The sequence below is a fragment of the Chiloscyllium plagiosum genome, unplaced genomic scaffold (genome assembly GCF_037043375.1).
Source record: "Chiloscyllium plagiosum isolate Xiang-an unplaced genomic scaffold, Cpla_swu_hap1 HiC_scaffold_35, whole genome shotgun sequence".
Classification (NCBI taxonomy): Eukaryota; Metazoa; Chordata; class Chondrichthyes; order Orectolobiformes; family Hemiscylliidae; genus Chiloscyllium; species Chiloscyllium plagiosum.
Window position 1 is genome coordinate 61384431 of NW_028270173.1, and position 27862 is coordinate 61412292.

At 40.8% G+C, this 27862-nt stretch overlaps 1 protein-coding gene across 1 annotated transcript; it reads left to right on the top strand.

Moving 5' to 3' along the window:
• Positions 1-580: 580 nt before the first annotated feature.
• LOC148141039 (putative G protein-coupled receptor 139) lies at positions 581-27862 on the top strand. The gene is made up of 3 exons (XM_087979057.1): positions 581-650; positions 4042-4932; positions 27453-27862. The coding sequence occupies exons 1-3, from the start codon at positions 581-583 to the stop codon at positions 27860-27862; spliced, it is 1371 nt and encodes a 456-aa protein (XP_087835183.1).

Below are 27862 nucleotides of genomic sequence, written 5' to 3' on the forward strand. Positions count from 1 at the left end.
AGTTCCTGAGACTTATTCAGAAATCAACAGTGCAGCCGTTGTCGCTGAGAACTTGAGAAAAATGTGAGGGTTTATGCTAGCGAGACTTTTCATCACGTCAACAGCATGCTTAATATTACTGAGATTGTTCATCACATCAACACCAGGGCTATAGTGAATGAGACAGTACATCACATCAACGTCAGGGATTATGTCGTTCAGATTGTTCACCACCTCAGTACCAAGGATTTTCTTATGAAGAATGTTCGTCACATCAATCTCAAGCACCTAATTTATTACTTTTCAGATTGTTGAACAAAGACGTAAACATTTCAGATAATGCACAAGATTCAGTTATTAATTTTTTTTCACATATCCATTAATGTGTATTTTCTCCTGAATGTGAATTGATCAAGCAATGGTGATGTGTCAACTCACTTGGTTCTCTAGCGTGTTACTAATAGCTCTGCTCACAGTGCAGAGCTGACGGTCTCTGTGGACAATCCTGTTTGTTATAAATAATGCTCCCTCGGAGTAATTCTCTGTACATATTGTTAGAGTACTTGTCAGGCAAGGCAGGCATTTATGTTGAGCACAAGCAATGGGATACCCTGTAATTTACCAAATAGATCGGATTTATTACCCAATCCTCGCTGCCGTCAGTATTCCTGGTAAGAGAATGATACAAAGTACTATACATTGAACGTACATATGGGAGTGTTATATCATGAATTCCCTATTTGGCAGTGTGAGTCAATTGCAATGTGATTGTTCAAAGTTTGTGAGAAGATTTGTAGCTCGGGTGCTCGTTGCTGTGGTTCTGTTTGCCGAGCTGGAAGTTTTTGTTGCAAACGTTTCATCCCCTGTCTCGGTGACATCCTTCGTGCTTGGGAGCCTCCTGTGAAGCGCTTCTGTAGTGTTTCCTCCGGCATTTATAGTGGCCAGTCCCTGCCGCTTCCGGTTGTCAGTTTCAGCTGTCCGCTGTAGTGGCCAGTATATTGGGTCTAGATCGATGTGTTTGTTGATGGAGTTTGTGGATGAGTGCCATGCTTCTAGGAATTCCCTGGCTGTTCTTTGTTTCGCTTGCGCTATAATGGTAGTGTTGTCCCAGTCAAATTCATATCGTTTGTCGTCTGCATGTGTGGCTACTAGGGATAGCTGGTCGTGTCGTTTCGTGGCTAGTTGATGTTTGTGGATGCGGAACGTTAGCTGTCTTCCTGTTTGTCCTATATAGTGTTTTGTGCAGTCCTTGCATGGGATTTTGTATACTACATTAGTTTTGCTCATGCTGGGTATCGGGTCCTTCGTTCTGGTGAGTTGTTGTCTGAGTGTGGCTGTTAGTTTGTGTGCTGTTATAAGTCCTAGTGGTCGCAGTAGTCTGGCTGTCATTTCAGAGATGTTCTTGAGATTCACGAGAGAGGAAAAAAAGGATAACCAACTCCCATTCCTAGACGTGAGGGTACAGAGAACACCAAACGGAGAATTCACCACTAAGGTACACAGGAAAGCCACACACACAGACCAAGTCCTGAACTATGAAAGCAACCACCCCAATACACACAAATGAAGTTGCATCAAGACACTATTCAAAAGGGTCACAACACACTGCAGCACACCAGAACTGCAAAAAGAAGAAGACGAACACCTATACAAGGTATTCGCCAAAAACGGATATCCTCGCAATTTCATCAACAGATGCCTAAGGGAAAGACAACGGAACGAGGACGTGCCGCAACCCAAAGGACTAGCCACACTACCATATATCAAGAACATCTCTGTAATTGTTTTGTTTTCTTAATATGAGTTTTAATTTAAAAGTATCATGGCTCTAAATGTGAAGCGAATGTTGAGGCAACATTGATATTGTTCAAACCTCATGCTCAGAGTTAAAAGAAATACTAGATGAGGAATCGATCAGTCCCTTTAATCTCCTCATGTCCTTTGGTGGGTTACATTTGTCAAATGTGCATCGTTTGAAGTAACAAAGCTTTTAACTTTATTTCGAGTTTATGTTTGACTTCTATGCACAATTTTCTCTATGTACACGCCATTGATTTCAGCTTATATGCTTCTTGCATTATCTGAAGAGGAATTCGGCAATGTGTGTTCGACAGAACTAAGCGAAATGCAGGGTAAGGAAAAGAGAATAAAGTTTACAGAAGGTAAGTATGTTTAAGACTCGATGTGGCAGGGGAGCTCAGAACCTTGTGCATCATAACCAGTAATACATGGGAATTCTTAAATCCTCTTGGCAAACTAGAAGGCCACTCCTTTCGGAAGTATAGATTTTACCTGCTTGAACACCAGATGTTGGTACTTGAACATCGGTTGAAGACACAGAAGTACATCTGCAAGAGAAAAAACGCGTGATATTGCAATATTGATCAAGATGTTAGTGAATGCAGTAAGGTAAGATACCTTGGATACTTCCTCAATGAGGCTATGTGGTTGAATTAAGAACAAAAACGTCAGCAATCACATTGTTGCAGTACATTGTACATGTGTCAGCAGCCTGAATGAGATGGAAAGACAAATATGGAAGCAAATTGACAAGAAGTGTAAAGAAGATGTAGATTAAAATTCCCCCAATAATAAGTGAGATAGGTAAAGTGCGAAAGGCTTAGAGGCGGCAGAATTCTTGAAAGGTGTTCAAGAGGGCTTCTTAAGTGAGCATGTACAAGGCCTGATAAATAATGGACAGTGCTGCGGAACGAAATCATGCAAATTATAGGTAGAGAAGTGGAAAATAACTTTGGTGATAGCAGGAGGTTAAAAATTAGGATGTTAAGGATGGTAAATGTTTATCTGATAAAACATAACCTGCCAAACGTGGACCGAGAGCATATACGCACATGAAAAATCCATCTGTGGCATGGGAATGCAAGGAAAAAAACGGTGATCTTGCAAGGACATGGGCCAACGTGATCAGTAAAGGAGAATGGCGAGGTAAAAAAAAAAGAAGTCTCAAAATCCTTGGATGTCAAAGGATGTACAGTATTGCACAAGGCAAAATAAAGGAATATTGTGTCAGACGCAAAGTGCTCAGAAGAGAGCAATCTGTACAAGAGCACAGAAAGGCTTCTTTCATTTAAAATCTTAACAGCGAAGAGAGGTCATGAAAAGAATACTGGTGGGTATTATTAAGGAAAAGTTAAAACTACTGTATGTTGTAAGTTTATAAAAGGCAACAGAATAAACAAGGAAACGGTCGGGCTCAAAATAAAAATTGTTGGGTAAGATCAGGATACCTTTCAGACTCTATCTTTGTTTCAGACTTCCAGCAGCCACAGTTCCAGAAGTCATGGTTGAGGTTTTAAATCGTACTTTGCATCTATGTTCACTGTAGAGAAAAACGATGCAGGTATAGAAATCAGGGAGGGGGGAACTGTGATATAATTGAAATAATTGACATTGTGAGAGAGAAGGTGTAACTGATTTTAGCAGGCTTCTCTACCCTATACAGACTGTCAGCCAACATAGAGCTCGTGCACACTCCATGGTGCACCTGGAATTAATGACAGAATGACAGCGCACTTTCCAGTGCACAGACTGTCCCACAAGGCAAGAATGCAGTCTCCAAGCTGAACGCTCACCAATGACACAGCCCATGAGGCAAAAAAAGGGGTGGGGGGAGCAGTGCAATATCAACGTTGCACGAATCATTGCTTTTAGGATGGCAATGTGCTGTCCTGATTTCACATATGAAGGAGAACTTACACAACATTTTCGACTCCTGCATGTGGAAACCAGCAGTACACAGAATGAAACAGTTTAGAAAATATTATGTTTGCCAACGATTATGTGATAACTGTTGTCCGTTTAAGACAACCGAATTCTTCAGGCATGTCAGAATTTTTTTATGAATCATCTTTGAGCCTGTTGATGTCATGACATTTATTCCTAATGATTGCATCTCATAAATTAGTTTCCGATACTGTACAGGTTTTGAATCATGAATAAAATTGTCTTTAAATTAACAAAATTGAATTTGGAAGCACAAAACAAATATTGCCATATGATATGAGTGAATTTGTTAAGTCTCCTGCCTCCTGCTTCTTACAGTTAATCTGGTGGCGATTCTGATCCTGTCCCGAGGCAAGTGTGGTCTCTCCAAATGCATCACTCACTACCTGGTGGCCATGGCTGCAGCGGATCTCACAGTGGTTGTCATCCACGTTATATTGCATCGGATTAATAGCATGTACTTACCAATTAGTTTCCTCCTTCTCACACCAGTATGCAAGGTGAATGTTGTTGCGTACATTGTAGCAGTCGATTGTTCAGTGTGGTTCACTGTCACCTTCACTTTTGACAGGTTTGTAGCTATTTGCTGTCAGAAACTACGATCAAGATATTGCACTGCAAAAAGAGCAAAGGTGGTTATTACTTCTGTGTTTATGATCAGCTGTGTGAGGAGCATTCCATTTTACTTTATAGGTGAACCAGCTTATACGATTGATAACGTGCCATGGCACTGCGTTGTAACAGATGATTATCTCACTTCCCCTTCGTGGAAGGCATTCGAATGGATTGACAGCATCATAACGCCTCTTACACCAATCCTGTTAATTATCTTGTTCAATGCTTTAACTGTGAGGAATATTATTGTCGCTAATAGAATCCGCAAGGGTCTCCAGAGAACAACTGATCATCAGAATGATTCAGAGATGAAAAGTCGGAGAAAATCCATGATTTTACTTTTTAGTCTTTCTGCCAATTTCATACTCTTGTGGTTTGTGCATGTCATACATTCAATTAATTGGCCCGTGATCAATTATTTTTACAAGGACAAATATTATAGCAACCCGATTTACATTACACAGCAAGTTGGGTTCATGCTGCAGCTTCTCAGTTGCTGCACAAACACTTGCATCTATGGTCTGACTCAGAGTAAATTCAGAGAGGAGCTGAAAACTGGTGTGAAGTTTTTATTCACTCTCAATGGGAGAATATGTAAATGGCAGAAAAATAGAATCGACCTGGATCAGAGGTTATAATTTTAAATGTCATTTATAATTTTGAAACGTCTGAAGTCAGGTGAAAGTTAAGTAGAAGATTTATAGTAGTCAACAGCATTTTAGATAACTGGATATAAGTAACCAATTATTTTGGAGTGGTGTGAAACTGCATAAATGGGAGTCTGAACGTGTGCATGACATGAAATCAAAACCTAAGAATGCGTATGTTAATTGGAATATATCAATATTCAGGTGAATCTAAAATTGAATATTTCAATGTTTATTTTCCAAATATATTTATGGTTGTTGGGACAAGGGCATGCACTAGCATATAGTAATTTCATTCACATAAAGATGCGATGATGCTGAACACTGTTACTAGATCCTTAAGCTCTATTCCATAGTACATTTCATGGCACGCCATTTGCTTCCTAAACTGCTCACCTCAGTAAAAAGGTTAAAATTGCAGACAAAAGAAACCAGAAGACAATCAAATTCGAAGTAAACAATTATTTGCCTGTATTGACTTTATTGTCTACTTTCAAAGAAAAGCACGGAGCTTGGATTCGCACATTTGCACCCTTACCAAGGCAGGCAGTCTGCGTACATTTGTTCTTACAATGAATTAGCTTGGAAATCTTAGTTTCAGAGTTACTGTCCTCCACGTGAACATTTGTTGAGAATTATCTCAAAGTGTAACTATACCCCCTGCAATCCTTGTAACTTCCATTAGTCTCTAAAAATCCGTTCCCACTCATTTTATTCCAATATTAGACGTGAGAGAATATGATTGGCAATGAACATTCTATTCATTCTTTCATTTCCTTTTCAACACACAACTTTGTACTTTTGTCAATTAAATCCAAGCCTGCATGTGATCTTGGACTTGACCCGAAATTATTTTAAGGCAAATTTTCAGAAGTTTACCTTAATTTATATTCGAGTTTTATATTGTGTCTGAATGCTACATTTTGGGCGTGTAGTTCTTTTGAATTTGCGAATGAGATTAATTATGGGACACCAGCTCGATTTGAAAATTGGAACAGATTTTCCTTTTCGAGGGTAAGCAAATCTGCCCTAATCCGTGATACCTCCACAAAAAGAGTCCCACTGTAAGTTTATAACGTTTCAGTATCACTTCAGTATCCTGAGGTGTTTATCTGACCCCTCTCTCGATTAATCTTGCCACCTTCAAAACTTTATGCATATATGTTCTTATGTCACTTTTTTTGGAACTATTCAGAACAATGTCATTTTGAGTGTATCCATTTTCAGCTGAATTTTACCATGTCTGCATTCTGCTACTCCTGAGAGCAGTGGATTGAATAATCTCAATGAGTTTTTAGATGGAAGTTTTGCTAACATGAGAGCCAGCAGTTATCAGGAGTTGACAGGAATGTATACTCGATATGATGTGACATGTAAAAGTAAAAGCCACCACAGCTCACAGGAAAATAGTTCTACCCTATCAGTAGAGAAAGTTGTCTGGTGATGAATGTTAGCTTGCCACAGATGAGGGCTACATTGAGAAGGACTGCATGACAAGAAAAAGAAACTCTATGCTGTTTGTATCACTCTGTATCACCAATCAGGTTTGCAGCCAACTGAACAGACTCGGCCTTAGACATGGTCAACACGTATGGTAGTATGCACTGGAGTCTGGGGAAAGGTATACCTGTCATGAAAATAACACTGGAGGAGGGCAGTCTCGTCGGCGCTATTTGCTGGGAGAGGCGGTGCAGACGATAGTGATCACTGGAATCATAAAGATGGCAGTGCAGATAATGTTAATCAGTGGGATTTGGGAAATTGTCGTGTAGTTGGGTCAAGTGAGGGCATGACAGGTGATAGTGAGTACTCGACCCCAGAAGAGTGCAGTGCAGTCAGTGTTAACAATGTTGCTGATCACTTGGAGAGGGCGATACAGATGGTGCTGATTACCAGGGTGTGAGATAATGTGGTACAAATGATGTTGATCACCAAGACCTGGAATAGAATTGTACAGATATTGCTGATGACCAGTGTCTTGTCATATCGCACGTCAGATGGTTCTGAATATTATGGAGCAGGCCAAACCCCGTGAAAATATGTTCAGAAGATAGCCTCGACCTTCCCTATTTCCTATTATGAGGGTAAACACGAAGTGGTGCATTCCAGATGCAATTCAATTGGTCAAATTACTCAACATTAAGAAAATCAGAGTTTATTCATCCACTATATTTATTTCATTATAAAAAAAGAAAAGATTTGACTAAGTTGCAATTGTATCGAAATGTTTGACAAAATAATACATATAGTAACAATTACTAATTAACTGTTCTAATATAGTAACATCCCATAAACACAATCTTAACAACAGAAACACGGACTGTCTCATATGGAACTCCAGCAGCAGGAAGGGAAACCTCAGCAGTCAATTTTAAATGAGACAGGGAATAGACAACTTCCACTTCTTCAATACCCTTGAGGCAACTGCTACTCTTAAAACAAACCCTAAAAACTTTGATTCTCTGAGAAATTTCTGTAGATGTGTATTCAATTTTCTGAGATTGATAAGTCTTTCGAACTCCTCATCGTCTTCTTGCAAGAGTAGAATAGCAACAACCATATCACGCACGCTAATAGCCACCTTGAATGTGTTTGCATAATTAGGAGTGGCAAATACTGGGGACAATGGTTAACACAGCCTTCATGCTGTCAATGCCTTCTCACAGTCTTCCGTTCACTGAAACTTTCTGCACCACTGCAATACGTCAGTCAGTGGAGAAATTACACTGCTAAAATTTGGTACTAAATACTGGCAATAAAAACTGAATCCCAGGAACTGTACTACTTCCTTTTCGTCAATATTGCAGAATACTCCTGAGTAATCTTTGTTTCCACATCACGTAGGACCATCTGTCCATGTGCAGGGACATGGCCCAGGACCATGACTTGGGCTTTTGTGAACTCACTCTTAACCACGTTTACCACAAAGGCTGTCTTCTAAAGTTGAATGACCAATTCTGGAAGATGCTGCAAATGTCTCTTCCAAAAGTCGTCGATCTACACCACACAATTGGGTAATCCGTGAATGACTTTATTAGTTAGTCGTTGAAATGTGGCTGGCACAGTTCTCATGGCACAACGTAGAACTTGAAACTAGTACAACCATTCAGTGTCACGAAATCCGAAATTTCCTTTATTCTTACGCATAAAGTTGCCTGCCAGTATCTGAGTAAGTCGAACTTAAAAATATACGTTGCTTGTCCGAGCTTCACAACACAGTGTTCTGAATGTGGAACAGCATATGAATCTGATTTGCAATGGTATTGCCGTTGTGATAGTCCAGACATAATTTTTGGGCGCCATTTAATTTTCACACCATGACTATGTGTGAACTGCGGTCACTGCAATTCATTCTAATTCACTTTGATTCAACCTCTTTTGGAACCTGAGCCAACTTTGTAGAATTAAGTAAAGAAGGATGTTGCTTAATTGGAGCAGCATTTCCTATTCCTTCATCGTGCATAATTTGGTTATTCCTTGGCTAATTCCCACAAATCTCCCCATCTGATTGCAATAACTCTTTCAGGTCACTTGAGTTTTCCTCTGGAAGGTAACTCTACAATTTATCCCAATCTTTGAGAACTTCCTCATTTTCCAAATTAATTTGAGGAATGTGTAATTCGGAATTACCTGAACTTGGTTCTTCACTTTAACAAGTAACACATTCTCCAGTTGCTTTCCTTCCCTAACACAATAACCTTTGAGCATTGGTATACTGCGAGATGTCTTTCTACCCAGTGTTGTTAGTAAATATTTCAACTCACTCAATTTCCTTTCGATTTGATGAGGCCCAGTAAGCCATGCTTTGAACGGTTCTCCTCCCATTGGTAGTAACACAAACACTTTCTCGCCACTAGCAAAATTGCTAACGTTTGATATCTTGTCTGTTTCCTGTTCCATCACATCCTGCGCAACATTCAAATGCTGTCGAGCCAACTCACCCGCTTTGTTTAATCTTTCCTTAAAGTTTGAAACTTATTCCAAATACGTGATCTCTGACCTCTAACTCACTAATTTCTCTTTATTAATTTCAGTGATTCTCTCACCTCATGCCCAAACATTAATTCAAATGTTTTGAATTGGATAGATTCATTTGGTGCATCCTTCATTGCAAAACGGACAAATAAAAATTCTTTGTTCCAATCCTCTAAACTTTAAGTCCTCTACATGGTCTTTAAAATTTGATACCACCATTCTGATGCTCCCTGTGATTCTGGATGGCATGCAGCGGCTTTAAACTGTGTTATTCCGAAGCAATCTATAACTTCCTTGAATAACTTTGGTGCCAAATTTGACATGAATCCGATTGTACCTCTGGGTAGTCCGTATCTAGTAAGAAAATTGAGTAACTCCTCTGCAATCCTGTGATAGATACATCAATTATAGACAGTACATACTGATCCCACTTTTTGTTTTAGGCTGGGATCATGCATAGTCAATTAAAATCCTTGTAATATGTTCTTACAATGTGACAATGGGCATTAAAGGTGCTGGTTTCATCGCTGCCTGAGGTTTTCCAATTTTCTGGCATGTATGAAATGTCTGGCAAAAGTCTACTACAGCCTTACGCAGTCCAGGTGATTAAAAAAGTTTTTATATTTTGGTTTCAGTTTTGTTGGTAATTCATGTGCTACCCGGAACACTTCATGTCTGCCATTGGTTATACAACATGTTGACGTTCTGCCCATTTCTCATCCACCTGAATACGTGATGGTCTCCATTTTCCCATGAAGACCATATTATTAAAATAGTTACATTATATGATACTGTGAGATTTTTTCTCTGTACACATTTTGATACAACTGCATTAGATTTTCATCTTTCTGTTGTAATTAAGTTAATTTCTCTGAGTTCATAAAATGCATTTTACCCTCAATGTTTTCTTGTCTGTTTTCTGAACCATTCGATCAAACATGGTGTCTGAAAAATGAACTTCAACTTCTTTACCTTTAATACAGTCATAGAGTTATGGAGATGCACAGCATGGAAACAGATCCTTCGGTCCAACCCGTCGATGCCGATCAGATATCCCAACCCAATCTAGTTCCACCTGCCAGCACCCGACCCACATGCCTCCAAACCCTTCCGATTCATATCCCCATCCAAATACTTTTTAAATGTTGCAATTGTACCAGCCTCCACCACTTCTTCTGGCAGCTCATTCTATACATGTACCACGCCCTGAGTGAAAAACGTTGCCCCTTAGGTCTATTTTATGCCTTTCCCCTCTCACCCTAAACCAATGCCCTCTAGTTCTGGACTCCCTGACACCAACGATATCCTAACCATGCCGCTCATGATTTTGTAAACCTTTATAAGGTCAGCCCTCAACCTCTGACGCTCCAGGGAAAACAGCCCTAGTCTGTTCAGACTCTCCGTATGTTACATTTCTCCTCCTGCTTCAAACTGTAGCTTTGTAATCTTGTTCCTACACAGTCAAGAAAAATCAAAGGATAGTCATCATTATTTTCCACTGGATGTGTATTCACATTTTCCACAGGTCTCTCAACCACAGTTTGCATCATTTCCACCTGTCTTCCAGTTATACCATTCCAACGATCAACTGTGTTTCTGGAACCGAGAATTTCTCTATCACTCGTAGAAACACCGCTCGACTTTTCATTGAACTCTCCAAATTTACTTTTCTCAGCGATCACTGCGCTTCTCAGCGATAACTGCGCTTCTCACCATGAATTCCACGTATTGCCATCTTCTCTCGCAATATTACATCCGAATTATTGTTATCCTCATCTCTCATTATCAAAGACTAACTTACTTCCACAGCTCATAAAATGTCAATTACACTATCTGCTTTCCAGATGCAATTCGATTTGTCAAATTACTCGATGTTAATGAAAACACAATTTTTTTCATGGACAATAGTCAAATTACAACAAAAGAAGAAATAAGATTGGCTAAGGTGCAACTGTACAGAAATGCTTAATGAAATAATAGATACAGTAACTATTGCTAACCTTCTGTTCCACTTAAGTAACATTCCGTAAACAATGCCTTGGCAACAGGCAAATTCAGAAAAAAACAGATTGTCTCAAATGGAGCTCCAACAGTAGGAAGCTGATCTCCCGGTTTTAACTAAAATGAAGAGAAGGAAACAAGACCATATCAGCAACTGGTATTGAAAAACTGAGAAACTGAAAATCCTGTTTCTGTGAGAGCATGACAAGACTCACTCAGTCTGCTTCAATTGTTTCAACTTGATAAAAGGAACTCAAGACCTCACGATTCAGGCAAGGTTCTGGGAAGAGTGCTCAGTACCTCTGCCTTAGGTCTCTCTTCAAACAAAAGAAGGACAAATAAGCCTCTCAAAATCGTTGTATCATCATGGAGAGATCAAGGAGAATGTCGTGCAAATGGTGCTGATCAGCAGAGTCTGGGTCAGATTGGTACAGATTGCACTGATTACCGGGGTCTGCAGTAAGGTGATGCAGATAGTGTTGATCACTGGGCTATGTGCGAGTATGGTACAGACTGTGCTGGTCACCAGGGTCTGAGTGAGAGTGGTGCAGATTGTGCTTGTTCTCTGTGGCCTGGGTTATGAGTGTGCAGGCTGTACTGATCACTGGGGGCTGAGTGAGGGTGTTGCAGATAGTTCATGTCACTCGGCGAATAGCAAGGATAATGCAGATTGTGCTGGTTCTCTCAGGTCTAGAGTGTGGTGCAGACTGTACTGATTATCATGGTCCAGGCGAGAGTAGTGTGGACTGCGCTGATCAATGGAATTTGAAGGCGGGTTGTGCAAAATCTGGTTACCAGGATCTGGGTGAGTTTTGTTCAAATGATGCTGGTCGTCAGGACTTTGGGGATGTTGAGATGATGGCGATTAGAACTTGGAGTGGGCAATGTAGATGGTGCTGCCCACTTTGGCCCCGGTATGCACAGTATAGACATTGCTGATCACTTGGGTCCAGGAGAGGGCAGTGCAGGTGTTCCTAATCACATTGATCTAGAGAGGTCAGTGCAGATGGCACTGATCACCAGGAGAGGACAACATAGTCACAGAACATAGAACATAGAACATTGAGCATGGAGCAAAGACCATACAACACAGAACACAGAAAGTAAAGCATAGAGCGGAGAACATAGAACATAGAACGGAGATCACAGAACAGTACAGTACTGGCATCGAAATTTTGCCTACTATGTTTGCGCTGACTATGATATCATTCTAAATTCATCCCACATGTCTGCTCATAATCCATCCCTCTCTCTTTCCTGCCTGTTCAGGTGTCTGTGCAAAAGCTACATATGTGCTTTTACCAATTCTTGTGGCAGAGTGTTCTGGCACCTGTCACCCTCTGTCTAAAAACCCTGTCTTTGTCATCTCCTTAAAACGTTCCCCATCTCAACTTCAAGTTATATCCCTTAGTATTAGATATTAAAACCCTGGGAAAAATACTCCACGATCTGCCCTCTCCAAGCCTATCTTAATTTTATATTCTACTAGTATGTCATCTCAGCCTCTGACGTTCCAGTGAAAATCAGGCAAGTTTGTACAATCTCACCTTATATCTAATATACCCTAATCCAGGCAACATCTTGGTGAACCTCTTTCACACTTTCTCCAACGTCTCCTTATCATTCCTATATTGTAGTGACCAGAACTCCAGATAATACTCCAAATACGACCTAACTCAAGTTTTATACAGCACTAGCATGACTTGCTACGTTATGCAGGCTATTCCGAACCAATGAAGGCACTTGTCACTTTCGGTGTGCTGTGATTTGGTTCGAAAGGTCCTTCTGCATTTTTTTGATCCTAAGGGGCCTCCCACTTACTGTCTACTTTCCTTTGTATTTGACCATCCAAAATGCACGACAACACACTTGTTCAGATAAACCTCCATCTGCCATTTCTCAGTCCAACTTTCCAACTGATCTTATAACTTGCCATATTCCAAGAGAACCTTCCTCATTGCTCACACATTCACCATTTATCGTGTGTATAAAAACTACTGTATAGACCACAGGTATTTTCGCACAAATCATTTACACATGTTCCAAGCACCAGAGTTACCCACACTGATCCTTTTGGATTACCAACGATCACGCACATTCAGCAAGAAAAATACCCCTCCACAACTACTTTCTGTCTTCTAGGACAAAGTCTATATTGTATCCAACTTTACCACCTCACCGTGGATCCCATGTGACTTAATGTTTTATGGCAGCCTACCATGGGTTATTTTGTCAAAGGCTTTAGTAAAGTCCATGTTGACATCATCCACTGCCTTTACCTCAACAATTATTTTCATCAGATTAGATTAGATTACTTACAGTGTGGAAACAGGCCCTTCGGCCCAACAAGTCCACACCGACCCGCCGAAGCGTAACCCACCCATACCCCTACATTTACCCCTTACCTAACACTACGGGCAATTTAGCATGGCCAATTCACCTGACCTGCACATCTTTGGACTGTGGGAGGAAACCGGAGCACCCGGAGGAAACCCACGCAAACACGGGGAGAACGTGCAAACTCCACACAGTCAGTCGCCTGAGGCGGGAATTGAACCCGGGTCTCTGACGCTGCGAGGCAGCAGTGCTAACCACTGTACCACCGTGCCGCCCACAAATCACTTCTTTAAAAAAAAACTCCACCACATTTGTGAAACAAGGCTTCAAAATGGCTATGTGGACTATTTCTAACAAGTCCCCTCTTTCCAAAGGGTAAGTCAATCCTGACCCTAAGAACCTTCTCCAAAACATTCCCTACGACTGAGGTAAAGCTCACTGGACTAGTATTTGCTAAATTATAGCTGTTGCCTTTCTCAAACGAATGAAAACATTTGATATTCTCCCGTCCTCTGGAACCTCACTTGTTTCGAAAGAGAATATAAATATCACCGTCAATGCCTCAACAATTCCCTCCCATGACTCTCTCAGTATTCTATGATAGAATCAAGCAGGCCCTGGGGTTTTATCTACTTTAATTATTTCAAGACACCCAAAATCTCCTCCTTCTGATGTTGATATCTCCTCAAATAGAAACAAACGCAGCCCTAATTTTACGATCATCCATGCCCTTCTCCTTGCTGAATACCAATGCGAAGTACTCATTAGTGGCTTTACTTACTGTCTCATGGATCCACACATAAATTCTCTCCTTTTACCTGGTGTGGGTCTACTCTTTCCGTAGCTATCCTCGTGCTCCTAATAAACAGATAAAGTGCATTGGAATTTTCCTTAGTCCTACTTGCTAAGGATATTTCACGGATATTTCGAGCTTTGCCTGTTTAATGTATTTCTTGCTTCCCATATATTTATCAACGAACTCGAGTGATTTCAGTTTCCTGAACAGACGTGCACAAGTTCTGTGGAGTCACGAAGTCAGTTACTCAAGAGCAGCCTCTGTCCTGCTTTTTTTAAACTAATGTGTTTGTGGCACTTCAGTTGCCTGCGTTTGCCACGTACACCTTGACTTCCCTACTGACTAACAATTATGTCCCAGCTGTGATAGTCACCCGTGGTAATGAATTCAACAGATTCGTCAACCTGTGAAAAAAGAAATGTATTCTTATCCTTGTGCAAAGACCTTTTCTGAGATTATTCTCACTAGTCCGAGACTGTCCCACAGAAGAATGCATTTTTTCGTAACCACTCTGCATAGTCTGTTAATATTCTTGGATTGTTCAGTCAGCTTGCCTGTTATCCATAGGGTCATAAGTCATACAGCTCAGTAACAGACGTTAGTCCAAGTCGTCAGTGCTGAACAGATATCCGAAAATGATTTTATCCGATATTTCCCAACGTTTTGCCCATACCCCTCTAAACCCTACCTATTTATGTACACATAAAGTGTTGTAATTGTACTAATCACCACCATTTCTCTGACAGCTCGTTCCATACATACACAACCCCTGCATGAAAAAAATGTCCCTCAGTTACCTGTTAAATCTTTCCCGCCTCATCTCAGTCCCAGTTCCTCTGTTCTTTGACTCTCCTGCCCGAGACAAAATACCTTGTAGAAGGTTGTAATATCATGAATGGCTTGTATAAGGTACATATCCAAGGTCGATTTTACTATGATCTGAAGTCATGACTTGCTTTATGAAGACGACCATCATTGAGTGCCAAAGTAAAATCGTGCAGTGCGCCGAATGATTATTGCCCGGTGATCTGACCTCCATAATTATGATGTGCTTCGAGATGGTTCTCATGAACTCCAGTCAACCAGGCTGACTTGACCTATTGCAACTCACCTAGCAGCGCAATGGGTCCACAGCAGATACTTTGTCCAGGTCCTCCACTTATCCTAGAAAACCTGAAATGCTTAACGACTACAGTTCGGACTTCAACGCCATGAGTCCAAATAAATTAATCTCTAAACTCTGAAGTCGAGGTCCTGGCTCCCCCGCCATCATTGGATTCCTCGACCTTCAGACGCATAGACGCATCTGTAAGAATAGGCTACACACCACCTCCACTATCATTAGTGATGCCCTGCAAATTGGCCATAGCGTATCCCAAGTATACTCCTGAAACACTTGCGAGTGTATGGACAAATTCCAGCCCACCGATCATTGATAGGGCAGATCGCAAACAATGACAGGAAGGAGACAGAGTGCCTAGTGGCATGGTGTAGAGACAACAGCATCTCCAACAACGTCAACAAAACGAGAGAGCTGATCATTAACTTCAGGTAGAATGCCATTTCTGATATTGGAAAAGTAACTCACAGGCTTCTCCATTCCAGTCTTGTCATCCTGTAAGAGAGTTGCTCCAATCTCCAAATTGCTAGTGTGTGCTGCCAGTTTAAATAACTTGTTAAAGTTAGGTGTAGTCAAGACTGGTTCATTAGTTAATGTTGCTTTCAGCTTTTCAAAGGCTTCCTGGGATTTTTTTAAAGCAACATGGTTTAGGGTGTGGCTATTGTGCTGAAAGTAGGTACAAATTTTTGTTAAAATCTACACATCCTCAAAACCCTCATTATATCTTCTTATGTTTTCGGGTGGGAAGTAATTTACAGGAGGGTGACCGTGTTCCATTCTTGAGTGCATTCCTCTCCTGCTTTAAACTTTCTGATTATTGCTCAGTTATCTGCCCATTCTTTCATCATAATAAATAAAACAAGGAACTAAAGATGCTGGAATTCTGAAACAAAAGTCCTGGAGGAAATCAGTCGATCTGGCAGCATCTGTGGGAAGAAGGCTGAGTGAATGTATGCGGTCTCTTCCTCTGGTCTTTGGAAATGTTCAGATGTTCCTGCTGTTTTCCGTGGAGAGTCGGAGGCTGAGAGGTGATCTTATATAGGTTTATAAAATCATAAGTGGTACGGATAGGGTAAATAGACAACGTCTCTTCTTTGTTGTGGTGGAGTCTAGAATGAGAGGGCAGACGTTTAGGGTGAGAGGAGAAAGATTTAAAAGAGACCCAAGGGGCAAAGTTTAGAAGTAGATCGTGGTACCTGTATGGAACGAACTGCCAGAAGAAATGGTGGAGGCTAGTGCGATTAAAAGATTTAAAAGGCATTTGGATGGGCATATGAATAGGAAGGATTTTGAGGGAAATGGGCCAGGTGCTGACAGGTTGGGTTGAGGTATCTGGTCGGAATGGACGAGTTGGACCGAAGGGTCTATTAACGTTCTTTACATCTATATAACTCGATGAATCATTTTCCTTCTCACCTTGACAACAGCATAAAGGTACTGTCAGTGATGATCACCAAAAATATGCGCTGATCCATCCATATCGACGCAATGGCCAAGAAAGCACAACAAAATCTCCACTTCATCTGAAGGCTAAGGAAATTAGACAAGTCCACAAGGACTCTTACCAACTGGTTGTTTGCTCACTCGTCTGGAAGGTTCATTTTCAGACGTTTCATCACCGTAATAAATGGGATCATTGTCAATGTGCTTGTTGAGTGAGAACGACGCCTGAGAAAAAGAACAGGAAATGACATCAGTAACCCAAGGAAATTTAAACACATCAATAAAAAGCGGGTCATGCCACTAGTGCCTCGCCGGAGGCTCACTGATAATGTTATCAAGCATGGTGCTGAAACGTATAAAAATGAACCTTCCAACTCAGCGAGCAAATTTACATCGAGAACCTTAATCTGAACTTCTCAAAACTCACTAACTCTTACCACCTTTTAGAGATATCCCATAGAAAATCTCCTGTCTGGATGCATTACAGCAGAATTTAGTCACTGCATTTTCCAAGACCACGAGAATGACAGAGGATGTGATCATCGTCTCGTCCATCACACAAACCAGCCTCCAATCCACTGATACCATCAACACTTCATGAAGCCTCGAGAAGGCAATTAACATCATCAAGTACTTCTCCCACTGTGGTTCTACTCTCTTCCAATCTCTCACCGACGGGTAGAAGTTATGGAAATTTATATACAACGAGGAATAGAATCAAGAAGAGCTTCTTCCCTGCTGTTTTGAGAGTTCTGAATGGATCCCTCAAGTTTCAAATGTAATGTTAAGCTCGCTTCCAAGGACACCTTCTCTGATGTATTATAGACCCCCTAATAGTCAGAGGGAAATTGAGAAATAAATTTGTATGGAGGTCTCAGTTATCTATAAGAATTATAGGGTGTTTATGGTAGGATGTTTTAACTTTCCAAACAGAGGGACTGCCATATTGTTAAAGGTTTAGATGGAGAGGATTTTGTTAAGTGTGCACCAGAAAATTTTCTGATTTTAATATGTGGATGTACTTACTAGACAAGGTGCAAAACTTGATCTACTCTTGGGAAAGAAGGCAAGACAGGTGACTGATGTGTCATAGTGGGAGCACTTGGGGGTGAGCGGCCATAAGTGTATTAGTTTTAAAATCGTGATTGAAAAAGATAGGCCAGATCGAGAAGTTGGAATCCTATGTTGGAGAAAGGCCAATTTTGACGGTATTTGGCACGAACTTTCAAAAGCTGATTGAGGGCAGATGTTCGCAGGTAAAAGGACGACTGGAAAATGGGAAGCCTGCGGAATTGAGATAACGAGAGTCCAGAGACAGTAAATCCCTGTTATGGTGAAAGGAAACGCTGGTAGGTGTAGGGAATGCTGGATGACGAGAGAAATTGAGGGATTGGTTAAAGAAAAGAAGGAAGCATATGTCAGGTATAGACAGGATAGATCGAATGAATCCTTAGAAGATTATAAAAGCAGTAGGAATACATTTAAGAGGGAAATCAGAGTGCAAAATGGGGAATGGAAAAGCTTTGATCAATAGATTTAAGGAGAATCCAAGGAGTTGTTTTTACAAATACACTGAGGACAAAAGGACAACTCGGGAGAGAATAGGGCCCTTCGAAGGTCAGCAAGCCTCTGTGTGGAGCCGCAGGAGTTGGGGGAGATAGGAAACGAGCATTTTGCAAGAGTGCATGCCGTGGAAAAGGACATGTAGCATATAGAATGCAGGGAAATGGATGGTGACATCTTGAAAAATGTCCATATTACAGAGGAGGAAGTGGAGGATGTATTGAAATGCATAAAAGTGGATAAATCCCCAGGCTCAGATTAGGTGTATCCTCGAACTCTGTGGGAAGTAGAGAAGTAATTGCTGAGTCCCTTGCTGTGATATTTGTGACATCAACAGTCACAGGTATGGTGCCGGAAGATTGGAGATTGACTAACATGGTTTCATTATTTTAGAAAGGTGGTAAGGCCAATCCAGGGAACAATAGACTAGTGAGCCTTAAGTATGTGGTTGTTGGAGGGAATCATGAGGGACAGGATGCAAATGTATTTGGAAAGGCAAGGACTGATTAGGGATGGTCAACATGATTTTGTCCAAGGGAAATAATGTCTCAATAACTTGTTTGAGATTTTTTGAGAAAGGAACAAAGAAGATTGATGAGGGCAGAGCGGTAGACATCGGTACGGACTTCAGTCAGGAATTTGACAATGTTCCCCAAGGGAGACTGGTTAGCAAGGTTAAATCTCATAGAATACAGGGAGAACTAACCAACTGGATACGGAACTGGCTCAAAGGTAGAAAACAGAGGGTGGTGGTGGAGGAGGGTTGTTCATCAGACTGGAGGCTTATGACTAGTAGAGTGCCACAAAGATCGGTGCTGGCTCCACTACTTTTCATCATTTATAGAAATTATTTGGATGCGGGGGTTAAAACATTTTTACTAAGTTTGCAGATAACATCAAAATTGGAGTTGTAGTGGACAGCGAATAGAATGAGAACTGGCATATGGATTTTAATTTAGATAAATGCGAGGTGCTGCATTTTGGGAAAGCAAATATTAGCAGAACTTACACACTGAATGGAAAGGTCCAAGGGAGTGTTGCTGAACAAAGAGACCTTGGAGTGCAGGTTCATAGCTCCTTGAAAGTGGAGTCGGAGGTAGATAGGATAGTGAAGAAGGCGTTTGGTATGCTTTGTTTTATTGGTCAGACTATTGAATACAGGAGAAAGTGAGGACTGCAGATGCTGGAGATCAGATCTGTATTGAACGCAGGAGCACGGTGACACAGTGGTTAGCACGACTGCCTCACAGCGCTAGAGAGTGGGGTGCAATTCCCGTCTCAGGCGTGGGTTTCCTATGGGTGCTCCGGTTTCCTCCATAAAAGTGCAGGTTAGGTGAATTGGCCATGCAAAATTGCCTGTAGATTATGTGGAGGGGTAAACTTCGGGAATGGGTCTGGGTGGGTTGTGGGTTGGTGTGGACTTGTTGGGCCTAAGGGCCTGTTTCCACACTGTAAGTAATCTAATCTAAAAAAGGAGTTAGGAGGTCACTTTGAGGCTGCATAGGACATTAGTTAGGCCATTTTTGGAATGTTGCATGCAATTCTGGTCTTCTTCCTATCGGAAAGCTGTTGTGAAACGTTTACAAGGGTGTTGTCAGGCTTGGAGCATTTGAACTATATGGAGAGGTTGAGTCGGCTAGGGCTGTTTTCCCTGCAGCATTGGAGACTGAGGGATGATCTGATTGAAGATTTATAAAATCATGAGCAACATGGATGGGGTCTTTTCCCTGGGTTGGTGGAGTCCAGAAGAAGAGGGCATAGGTTTAGCGTGAGAGGGGAAAGATATAAAAGAGGCCTAAGGGGCCATGTTTTCATGCAGAGGGCTGTGTGTGGATAGAATGGGCTGCCAGGGGAAGTGGTAGAAGCTACTACAACTGCAACATTTAAAAGGCATTTGGATGGGTATATGAATAGGAAGTGTTTGGAGGGATTTGGGACGGGAGCTGGCAGGTGGGACTAGATTGGGTTGCGATATCTGGTTGGCATGGATGAGTTGGATGGAAAGGTCAGTTTCCGTGCTGGACTTCTCTCTGACTATGATTCGATGGCTTTACTGTGTTCTATTTACCTATGTACTTGCATTGCATGATCCTTCTGTACTGTATGCAAGACAAAGCTTTTCACTCGACCTAAGTACATGTGACAATAATCAATCAATCAATTCAGATTAAACTCTGACGCTGCCGGGATACAACTCACAAACAACTCAGCCTCTCCCGATAGTTCAACAACCCAATTCCAGAAACATCATTGGAAATCTTTTCTGAGCCCTTTCAAGTTTAACAATATCCTTCTTATAGTAGGGAGATCAAAATTGAATGCAGTACTGTAAAGTGACCTCACAAATGTTCTGCACAGCAGCAACATGACTTCTTAATTCTTATACTGAATGCACTGTCCAATGAACGGGTCAACAGCCAATCAATATGTGACTCCACTTTTAATGAACCATGCACCTGAGCACTTATGTGTCTTTGTTCGGCAACACCAGGACTCCAACATTAACTCTAAATTGTCTGCCCTTGTGTACTTTGGCAAAATACATTACCCTAGATTTATCTAAATTTTACTTCATCTGCTCCTTATCGGTCCATTGGCCCATCTAATCCAGGTCCCGTTGTACTCTCAGCTAACCTTCTTCACTGTTTGCCACACCGTCTATTTTGGTGGTTTCTGCAAACTTACTGAACGTACTGCCGATATTCACATCCACATAAATGAGGGAAAGCATTGGACCCAGCACTGATCCTTGTGGTGCACTGCTGGTCACAGGCCTCTAGTCCCAATAAACAACACTGCACCACGACTCTCTGACTCTTACTTTCATGCCAATTTTTAGAATCCATTGGCCAGCTGCCCCTGTATCCAATTTGTTCTAACCTGGCGTACCATCTCCCTTGCGCAACCATGTTGAATACCTTGTTGAAGTTCAGATTAACAAAGTCTGTCACTCTGCCTTCATCAGTCTTCTCAGTCACTTCTTCAAAAACACGATGTTACTTGTATGCAGCCATGTTGACAATCCGTAATCTGTCCTTGACTTTCCAAATGCATGTAAATCCTATCTCTCCATACTGACAAAAGTCTTACTGGTCTATAGTTCTCTCGTATTAGCCAATTTTCAGTCCTCTGGCACCTCATCCGTGGCTGTTGGTAAAACAGATATTCGAGAAAGGGACGCAGCAATTTCTTCCTTAGTTTCCCAACAAAGTTCTGGGAACCACTTGATTTGGTCCGCTGGTTTATCCATGTGATTGCGTTCTCTGTCTTATGGATCATTTTAACGACAACACTGCTTATCTCCCCAAGTTCCCTATCTGTTCTTCCCCACAGTAAATACCGACGCAGAATATACATTTAGTAACTTACCCATGTCCTGTCTTCCAAAATTCAGATGCTCTTTTGTTCTTTAAGGGCCTGATTTCTTGCTTCGTTGTGCTCCTTTTCCCTTAATGCATTTGTAAAATACCTTTTGATTCTCCTTAAACTATTTGCAGTTTTGATTTCCTCTTAAGTATCTCTTTACAAATTTGCTTCTCAAATTCCTGCCCACTATTGGGGGCGGTGTGTTGTAGTACAGTTTCAATAAAGTCATCATATATTTTTAATTTCTCAGTTCCACGCAAATAACTTCACTGGAAGTTCTTCCAGAAATATTGTCCCCAAAGTACAGAATAATGTTATTACCAATCAAAAATACCACTCCTTCGCTGTTTTTCCTCCCTTTCCATCTTTTCTACAACATCTATACCCTGGAACATTAAGCTGCCAGTCCCATCTCCTCCTGATAGCTATGCTTCTGTAATAGCTATGGTCTCGCAGTTCCACGTATCCAATCGTGCAGTTAGTTCTTCTGTCTTGCCTGTCAGATCTCTTCCTCTGAAATAAATGCAGTTGAGTTTATCAGTCTTGACTGCTTCATTGCCGTGCTCTTGCCTGCCTTGACAATTTAACTTACTCTAATGTCGTCACCTGACACTTCTCTCTTTTCTCACCATTGATTTGGAATCCGCACCATCTCTAACTCATCTGTTACTAGTTTTATGCCTCCTGAGTAGTATTAGCAAATCTCCCATCAGGATGTTGCCCCCCGCTTCCAATTCAAGTGGAACCTGTCCCTCTTATGCAGGTCAAATGCACGCTTGAAGATAGTCCAATGGCCCAAAATGCGAATCCCTGCCCCTTACACCAGTTCACCATTCATCCTATGTACTCTCCTTTTCCGACACTCATGAGCACGTGACCCCGGAGGGAATTGCTTCCGGGGTCACGTTCCCATGAGTGTCGGACGAGTATTGACTTCGAGGGGAGAAACTAGTGCGTCATGTCTGGGTGATTACAAACCATCAATCTTTTAATTAACTGCCAAATGTCCTGACAAATGCAACCCACCAAAAGCTTTGCCAATTTATTTGCGAACTACAATTAACCCTCCAATAGGTATCCAATTTAAAATGTGATAACTTACACCAGATTTTAGATAATCGTTAACCTGCTTCCTCCAAGAAGCAACCAAGAAAAAAATACTGAAAATCCAAAAATAAAATCTGAACACCAGGACTATTCTCACTGAGAATGTTCATCATATCAATACGAAGATTGTTGTCATTGTGCCTGTTTAGCAAATCAGGAAGAGGAGCATTGTTATATGGACAGTGCATCACATTAACGTCACGGTTACATTCAGATGGCTTTTCTGATTTTCCATTTTGTATTAAGAATGGGAAATGTTTGTAGCCAGAATTCCAGATGTGGCACTTGTTCCATGTCCTCCATAAATTGCCCTTGTTTGTGAGAAGTCATTTTTGGCGAGTTTTTATTTTAATGCAAAGCCAGCATACTGCAGTTGCTCAAACATATTCTTTAATTGATTTATATGTTCTTCACGTGTGACTGTGTTTTAATGACGTTGTCTAAAGAAACTACAGAGTTGCATATTTCAGGAATGACTTGGTACAAAGATATTAGCAAAGTAGATGTGATATTTTAAAGTGAAATGGTGTGACATGACATTAATACAGTTTAACTCATTTGGTAAAATTAAGGTGAATACCTCTTCAGAATTTGATGGCAATGACACTTCTAGAACCGATCAATAAATCAAATTGAGAAAAAATGAAGCATTGACAAACCTGTCGATGCAATTTTCTCATGAATCTGCTTCCGTTTCTCAACTTTATTTTATGTGGCTTGTGAATATTCTAATTGATAGATCCTGCTGAACACCAAACGCCACAGAATAACCGCAGTTGAATTGATTGAGTTCTGTCAAGTGTTTTTTTTCCTGTATGTTAATCTAAAATACCATGCCATTTGAGTTGCTTTATTTTGGACTGTGGACTAAAATTTAAAGATACTACTTTCAACCAGCGATACTGTGCAAACAAATTATTGCAGTGATTATAGCGGAGCAGGTTCAGGATTTTATTCAGTTTTATTCTTTGTAGAAGCAATGAGAGCAAAGGCAGAAAACCAAAAGCTGATAGATTCAAAACGAAGAAATATGTGTTTGACAGCAGTCTTTTCATCGTCGCCTGACCAGGTAACAATAGATGTATGGAGCCGTTCTCACAGAAAGAGATTAAGCCTGCAAAAATAAATCATAAAGTAAAGCGATGTGTATGTCTCCCTCCTGCGTGAAGGAAGCAGTAACAGAAAAAATGTGTTCTACACAGCTTCCTCTGCAAGTCCCGATTGAATCAAAGTGAAACTGTCTCCAGTTACAGCAAACTGTGCTCTACTTACCTTCCTGTGCAAGTCCCCTATTGAGAGAACAATAAAACATCTTCAAAGCTAATGAAAGGACGAATTCTCACTCAACGAATGAAAGCAAGTATTAATATCCGAACAACCTATGTCAACAGAAGAGAACGAGAATGAATCAAAAAATAAAAACGGAAAGAAATGAGTTATCAACTTCTGTGGTCCACAGTGGAGCCATTAATTTGTGTTGCCCTGACATTTTCGCTGTCCTTTCTTCTTCAATTTTCCACAAGGAAAAGCTTTCATCACTTTAACAGCTGGTTCATTGTTTATGAAATTGGTTAGAAATAGACACAATAGCTGTTATTGAGATGGTCAATCAAATCAACACCAGAACATTTTTTTCCAAAATCAAGAGTGCGGCCATTATTATTGACACATTTAACCAACTAAAAGCGAAAGCTAACGTTCATGAGACTCTTCATCATATCAAATCCAGGGCTTAATTAATGAGACAGTTCATTGAAGTCAGCACCAGGCCTATCCTTACTCAGATTGTTCACCACCTCGGTACTAAGACGTCTGTTCGTCACTTTGTGACTGACAGTATTGATTGCATCAGCGACAAACACATACTTAATTCGTTATGGGACTGTCGAACAAAACCACGATTATTTCAAGGAATGAAACTGAATTTGCCATAGAATTATGAATTTTTTTTGGTGGATCCATTAATGACAATATTTTACTTGACACAAATTACTGAAGATTCAGTTTGCCAATTCAGTTTATGCAATGGAGTGTTACTAATATCTCTGCTCTCACTGCCAAGGTGGTTGTCTCTGTGGACAATCATCTTCGGTATAAATAAGGCATCCTCGGTGTAAATCATTCCTTATATCGTCAGCATCCTGTGTGGAACACAAAAAAATGGGATACCCTGTAATTTACCAGATAGATCGGATTTATTATCCAATTCTTGCTGCTGTCAGTATTCCTGGTAAGGCAACGAAATAATGTAGTACACATTGAATTTGTATGTGGGAGTGTTATTCCATATATTCCCTGTTGGACCGTATGAGTCAAGTGGAATATAATTGCCTTTCTTAATCAGAGCTTCAATTAGGAAAATATAACTTCTCCACAATTATTGTAGCGAACGTTGAAGCAAAATGGAAAGGCAAAGACCGGCTCTTGGGAAATAAGGCAGGGCAGGTGACTGAGGTGTCGGTGGGGAAGCACTTTGTGGTCAGCAATCATTATTCTATCAGTTTCAAAATAGTAATGGAAAAGGAAACACCAGATCTAACAGTTGAAGTTCTAAATTGGAGAAAGACTAAGTTGACGGTATTAGGCAACAACTTCCACAAGCTGGTTGGATGCACACATTCGCAGGTAAATGAATGACTGGAAAATGAGAAGCCTTCGGAAATGAGATAACGAGAGTCCAGAGACAGGATATCCCTGTCTGGGGTGAAAGGAAAGGCTGGGGGGTGTAGGGAATGCTGGATGACTAAAGAAATTGAGTGTTTGATTAAGAAAAAGAAGGACTCATATGTCAGGTACAGACTGGAGAAATCGAATGAATTGTTCGAAGAATATAAAGGCAGTAGGAATATACTGAAGTGGGAAATCAGGTGGGCAAAAAGGGGACGTGAGATAGCTTTGGCAAATAGTACTGAGGATAATCCTCAGAAAATTCATTAAGGAAAAAAAAAGGAGAACTAAGGAGCAAATAGGGCCCTTGAAGATCAGCACTGCAGCCTTTGTGTGGAGCCGCAGGGAATGGTCGAGATACTAAATGAGAATTTTGCATTCGTGTGTACTGTGGACAAGGACATGGAAGATATAGAATGTGGGGAAATAGATGGTGACATCTTGAAAAATGTCCATATTACAGCGGAGCAACTGCTGGATATCTTGTAATACATAAAAGTGGATATATCTCCAGGACCTGATCAGATGACTCCAAGAACACTGTGGAAAGCTGGGAGAGTGATTGCTGGGTCCCTTGCTGAGATATTTGTGTCAGAGATAGTCACAGGTGAGGTTCTGGAAGATTAGAGGTTGGCTGACCTGGTACCAATATTTACGAAAGGTGGTAAGGCCAAACCAGGGAGCTATAGTCCAGTTGTATGATGATTAATAAAGGAATGTTATGGATGCGATGCAATGTCAGAAGAATGCATGCCCCAAAGGAGCGTAGAAAGTCCAGGGTTTTTACTAAACTTAAATTAGGAGAGTAAAGAGGAAACATGATAAAAAAAAACACTGATGAATAATATTAAAGAGAATACAAAGACATATTACAGGCAAGGGAATAGCCAAGCTGAAAGCAGATCACAACGTAAGAAATTGTTGTGACACTGTCTCCAGGCTGTCTTGCAACGGCTATTTGTATTTCGGATTTCCAGCATTTACAGTTCTTTGTGGGCAGCGTGGTGACTCATTGATTAACCTGAGTGTTGCCGCAGAGTACCAGAGACTGTTTTTGATTCCAACCATGGGCAACTATCTGTGTTGAGTTTGCATGTTTTTTCTGTGGCTGTGTGTTTCCTCTCGTGCTCTGGTTTCTTCCCACAGTCAAAAGTTATGTGAGTTAGGTGGATTATCCATAGAAAATACAGGTTTATAGAGATACGTAGAAAGTAGGTGTGAGTGGGATGCCCTTTGGGGATTTGTGTAGACTCGATGTATGAATGGCTTGCTTCCACACAACAGGGATTCTATGACCATGATGAAAGAAATGTTTGAAGATCTAAATGACAGTCTGTGCGTGATAACCAGATTCGATCACTCAGGACTTAAATATGTACTTTGCAGAGAAGGGTGATGTAGGTATCAGAATCGCGTTGGAGGTAGGTGTGGAACTGTGATATACATAATCTAATGTCGTTGTGAAAGATATGAGAATGACTGCACTTAGCTGTCTTCTCCGCCTTGGACGGACAATCAGTCAAGACAATGACTGTGCACTCTCCACATTTTGACACGAGTGAGAATGGGATAATGGTGCACTCTCCATTTTGCACAGACTGCTCGACAATGAATTAATGAAAAGTGCAGTCTCCATGCTGAATGCTCTTTATATGCATAGTCCATTAGTTAAAAGACCAAAATTGTTTAATCGTTCTACCAATTATTAATATCAGGACAACAATTTATCTTGATGTTTTAACCATCAAAACGTACCAAGACGTCATTTTAGTCTCCTGGATTTGCAGAAATTGTTAAACAGGGTAAACTATTGACAGACAATTATTGCAAATATGTGGTAATTTTTGTCTGTTTAAGACAACTGAATTCTTCAAGCATTCCAGCATTTCTTTTTTTCATTCACCATCTTTGTATCTGTTGATGTCATGAATTTTATGCCTGCCTACTGCATCGCATAAGTTATTCTCAACAGATTTCCCTTATCAATGAAAGCTGTCTTTAAATGAACAATGTTTCACATGTAAGTCGGAAACAAGTATTGCAAGATGATGTCAACCAAATTATTAAGTCTTCTGTTTACTGTGCCTTACAGTGAACGTCGGAGCTATTCTGATCCTGACACGAGGCAAGTGTGATCTTTCCAAATTCATCACTCACTACCTGGTGGCTATGGCTGCAGCGGATCTCGCAGTAGCTGTCATCCATTTCATATTGCTGCGGATTAATAGCATGTACCTACCAATCAGTTTCCTCCTTCTGACTCCAGTGTGCAAAGTAAATCATGTTGCCTATATTGTAGCAGTTGACAGTTCAGTCTGGTTCACTGTCACTTTTACATTTGACAGGCTTGTAGTTGTTTGCTGTCAGAAACTACGATCAAGATATTTCACTGCCAAAACAGCAAACGTGGCTATTGCCTCTGTGTTTGTGATCAGCTGTGTGAGGAGCATTCCATTTTACTTCATAAGTGAACCAGCTTATAAGATTGATAACATGCCATGA

What these genes read in the sequence shown, in the direction of transcription:
- LOC148141039 (XM_087979057.1), top strand. Translation starts at nt 581, where the DNA reads ATGGGATACCCTGTAATTTACCAAATAGATCGGATTTATTACCCAATC. An exon ending in CGCTGCCGTCAGTATTCCTG is followed by an intron (nt 651 to 4,041) that starts GTAAGAGAATGA and finishes TGCTTCTTACAG; the next exon opens with TTAATCTGGTGGCGATTCTG. An exon ending in CACTCTCAATGGGAGAATAT is followed by an intron (nt 4,933 to 27,452) that starts GTAAATGGCAGA and finishes TGTGCCTTACAG; the next exon opens with TGAACGTCGGAGCTATTCTG.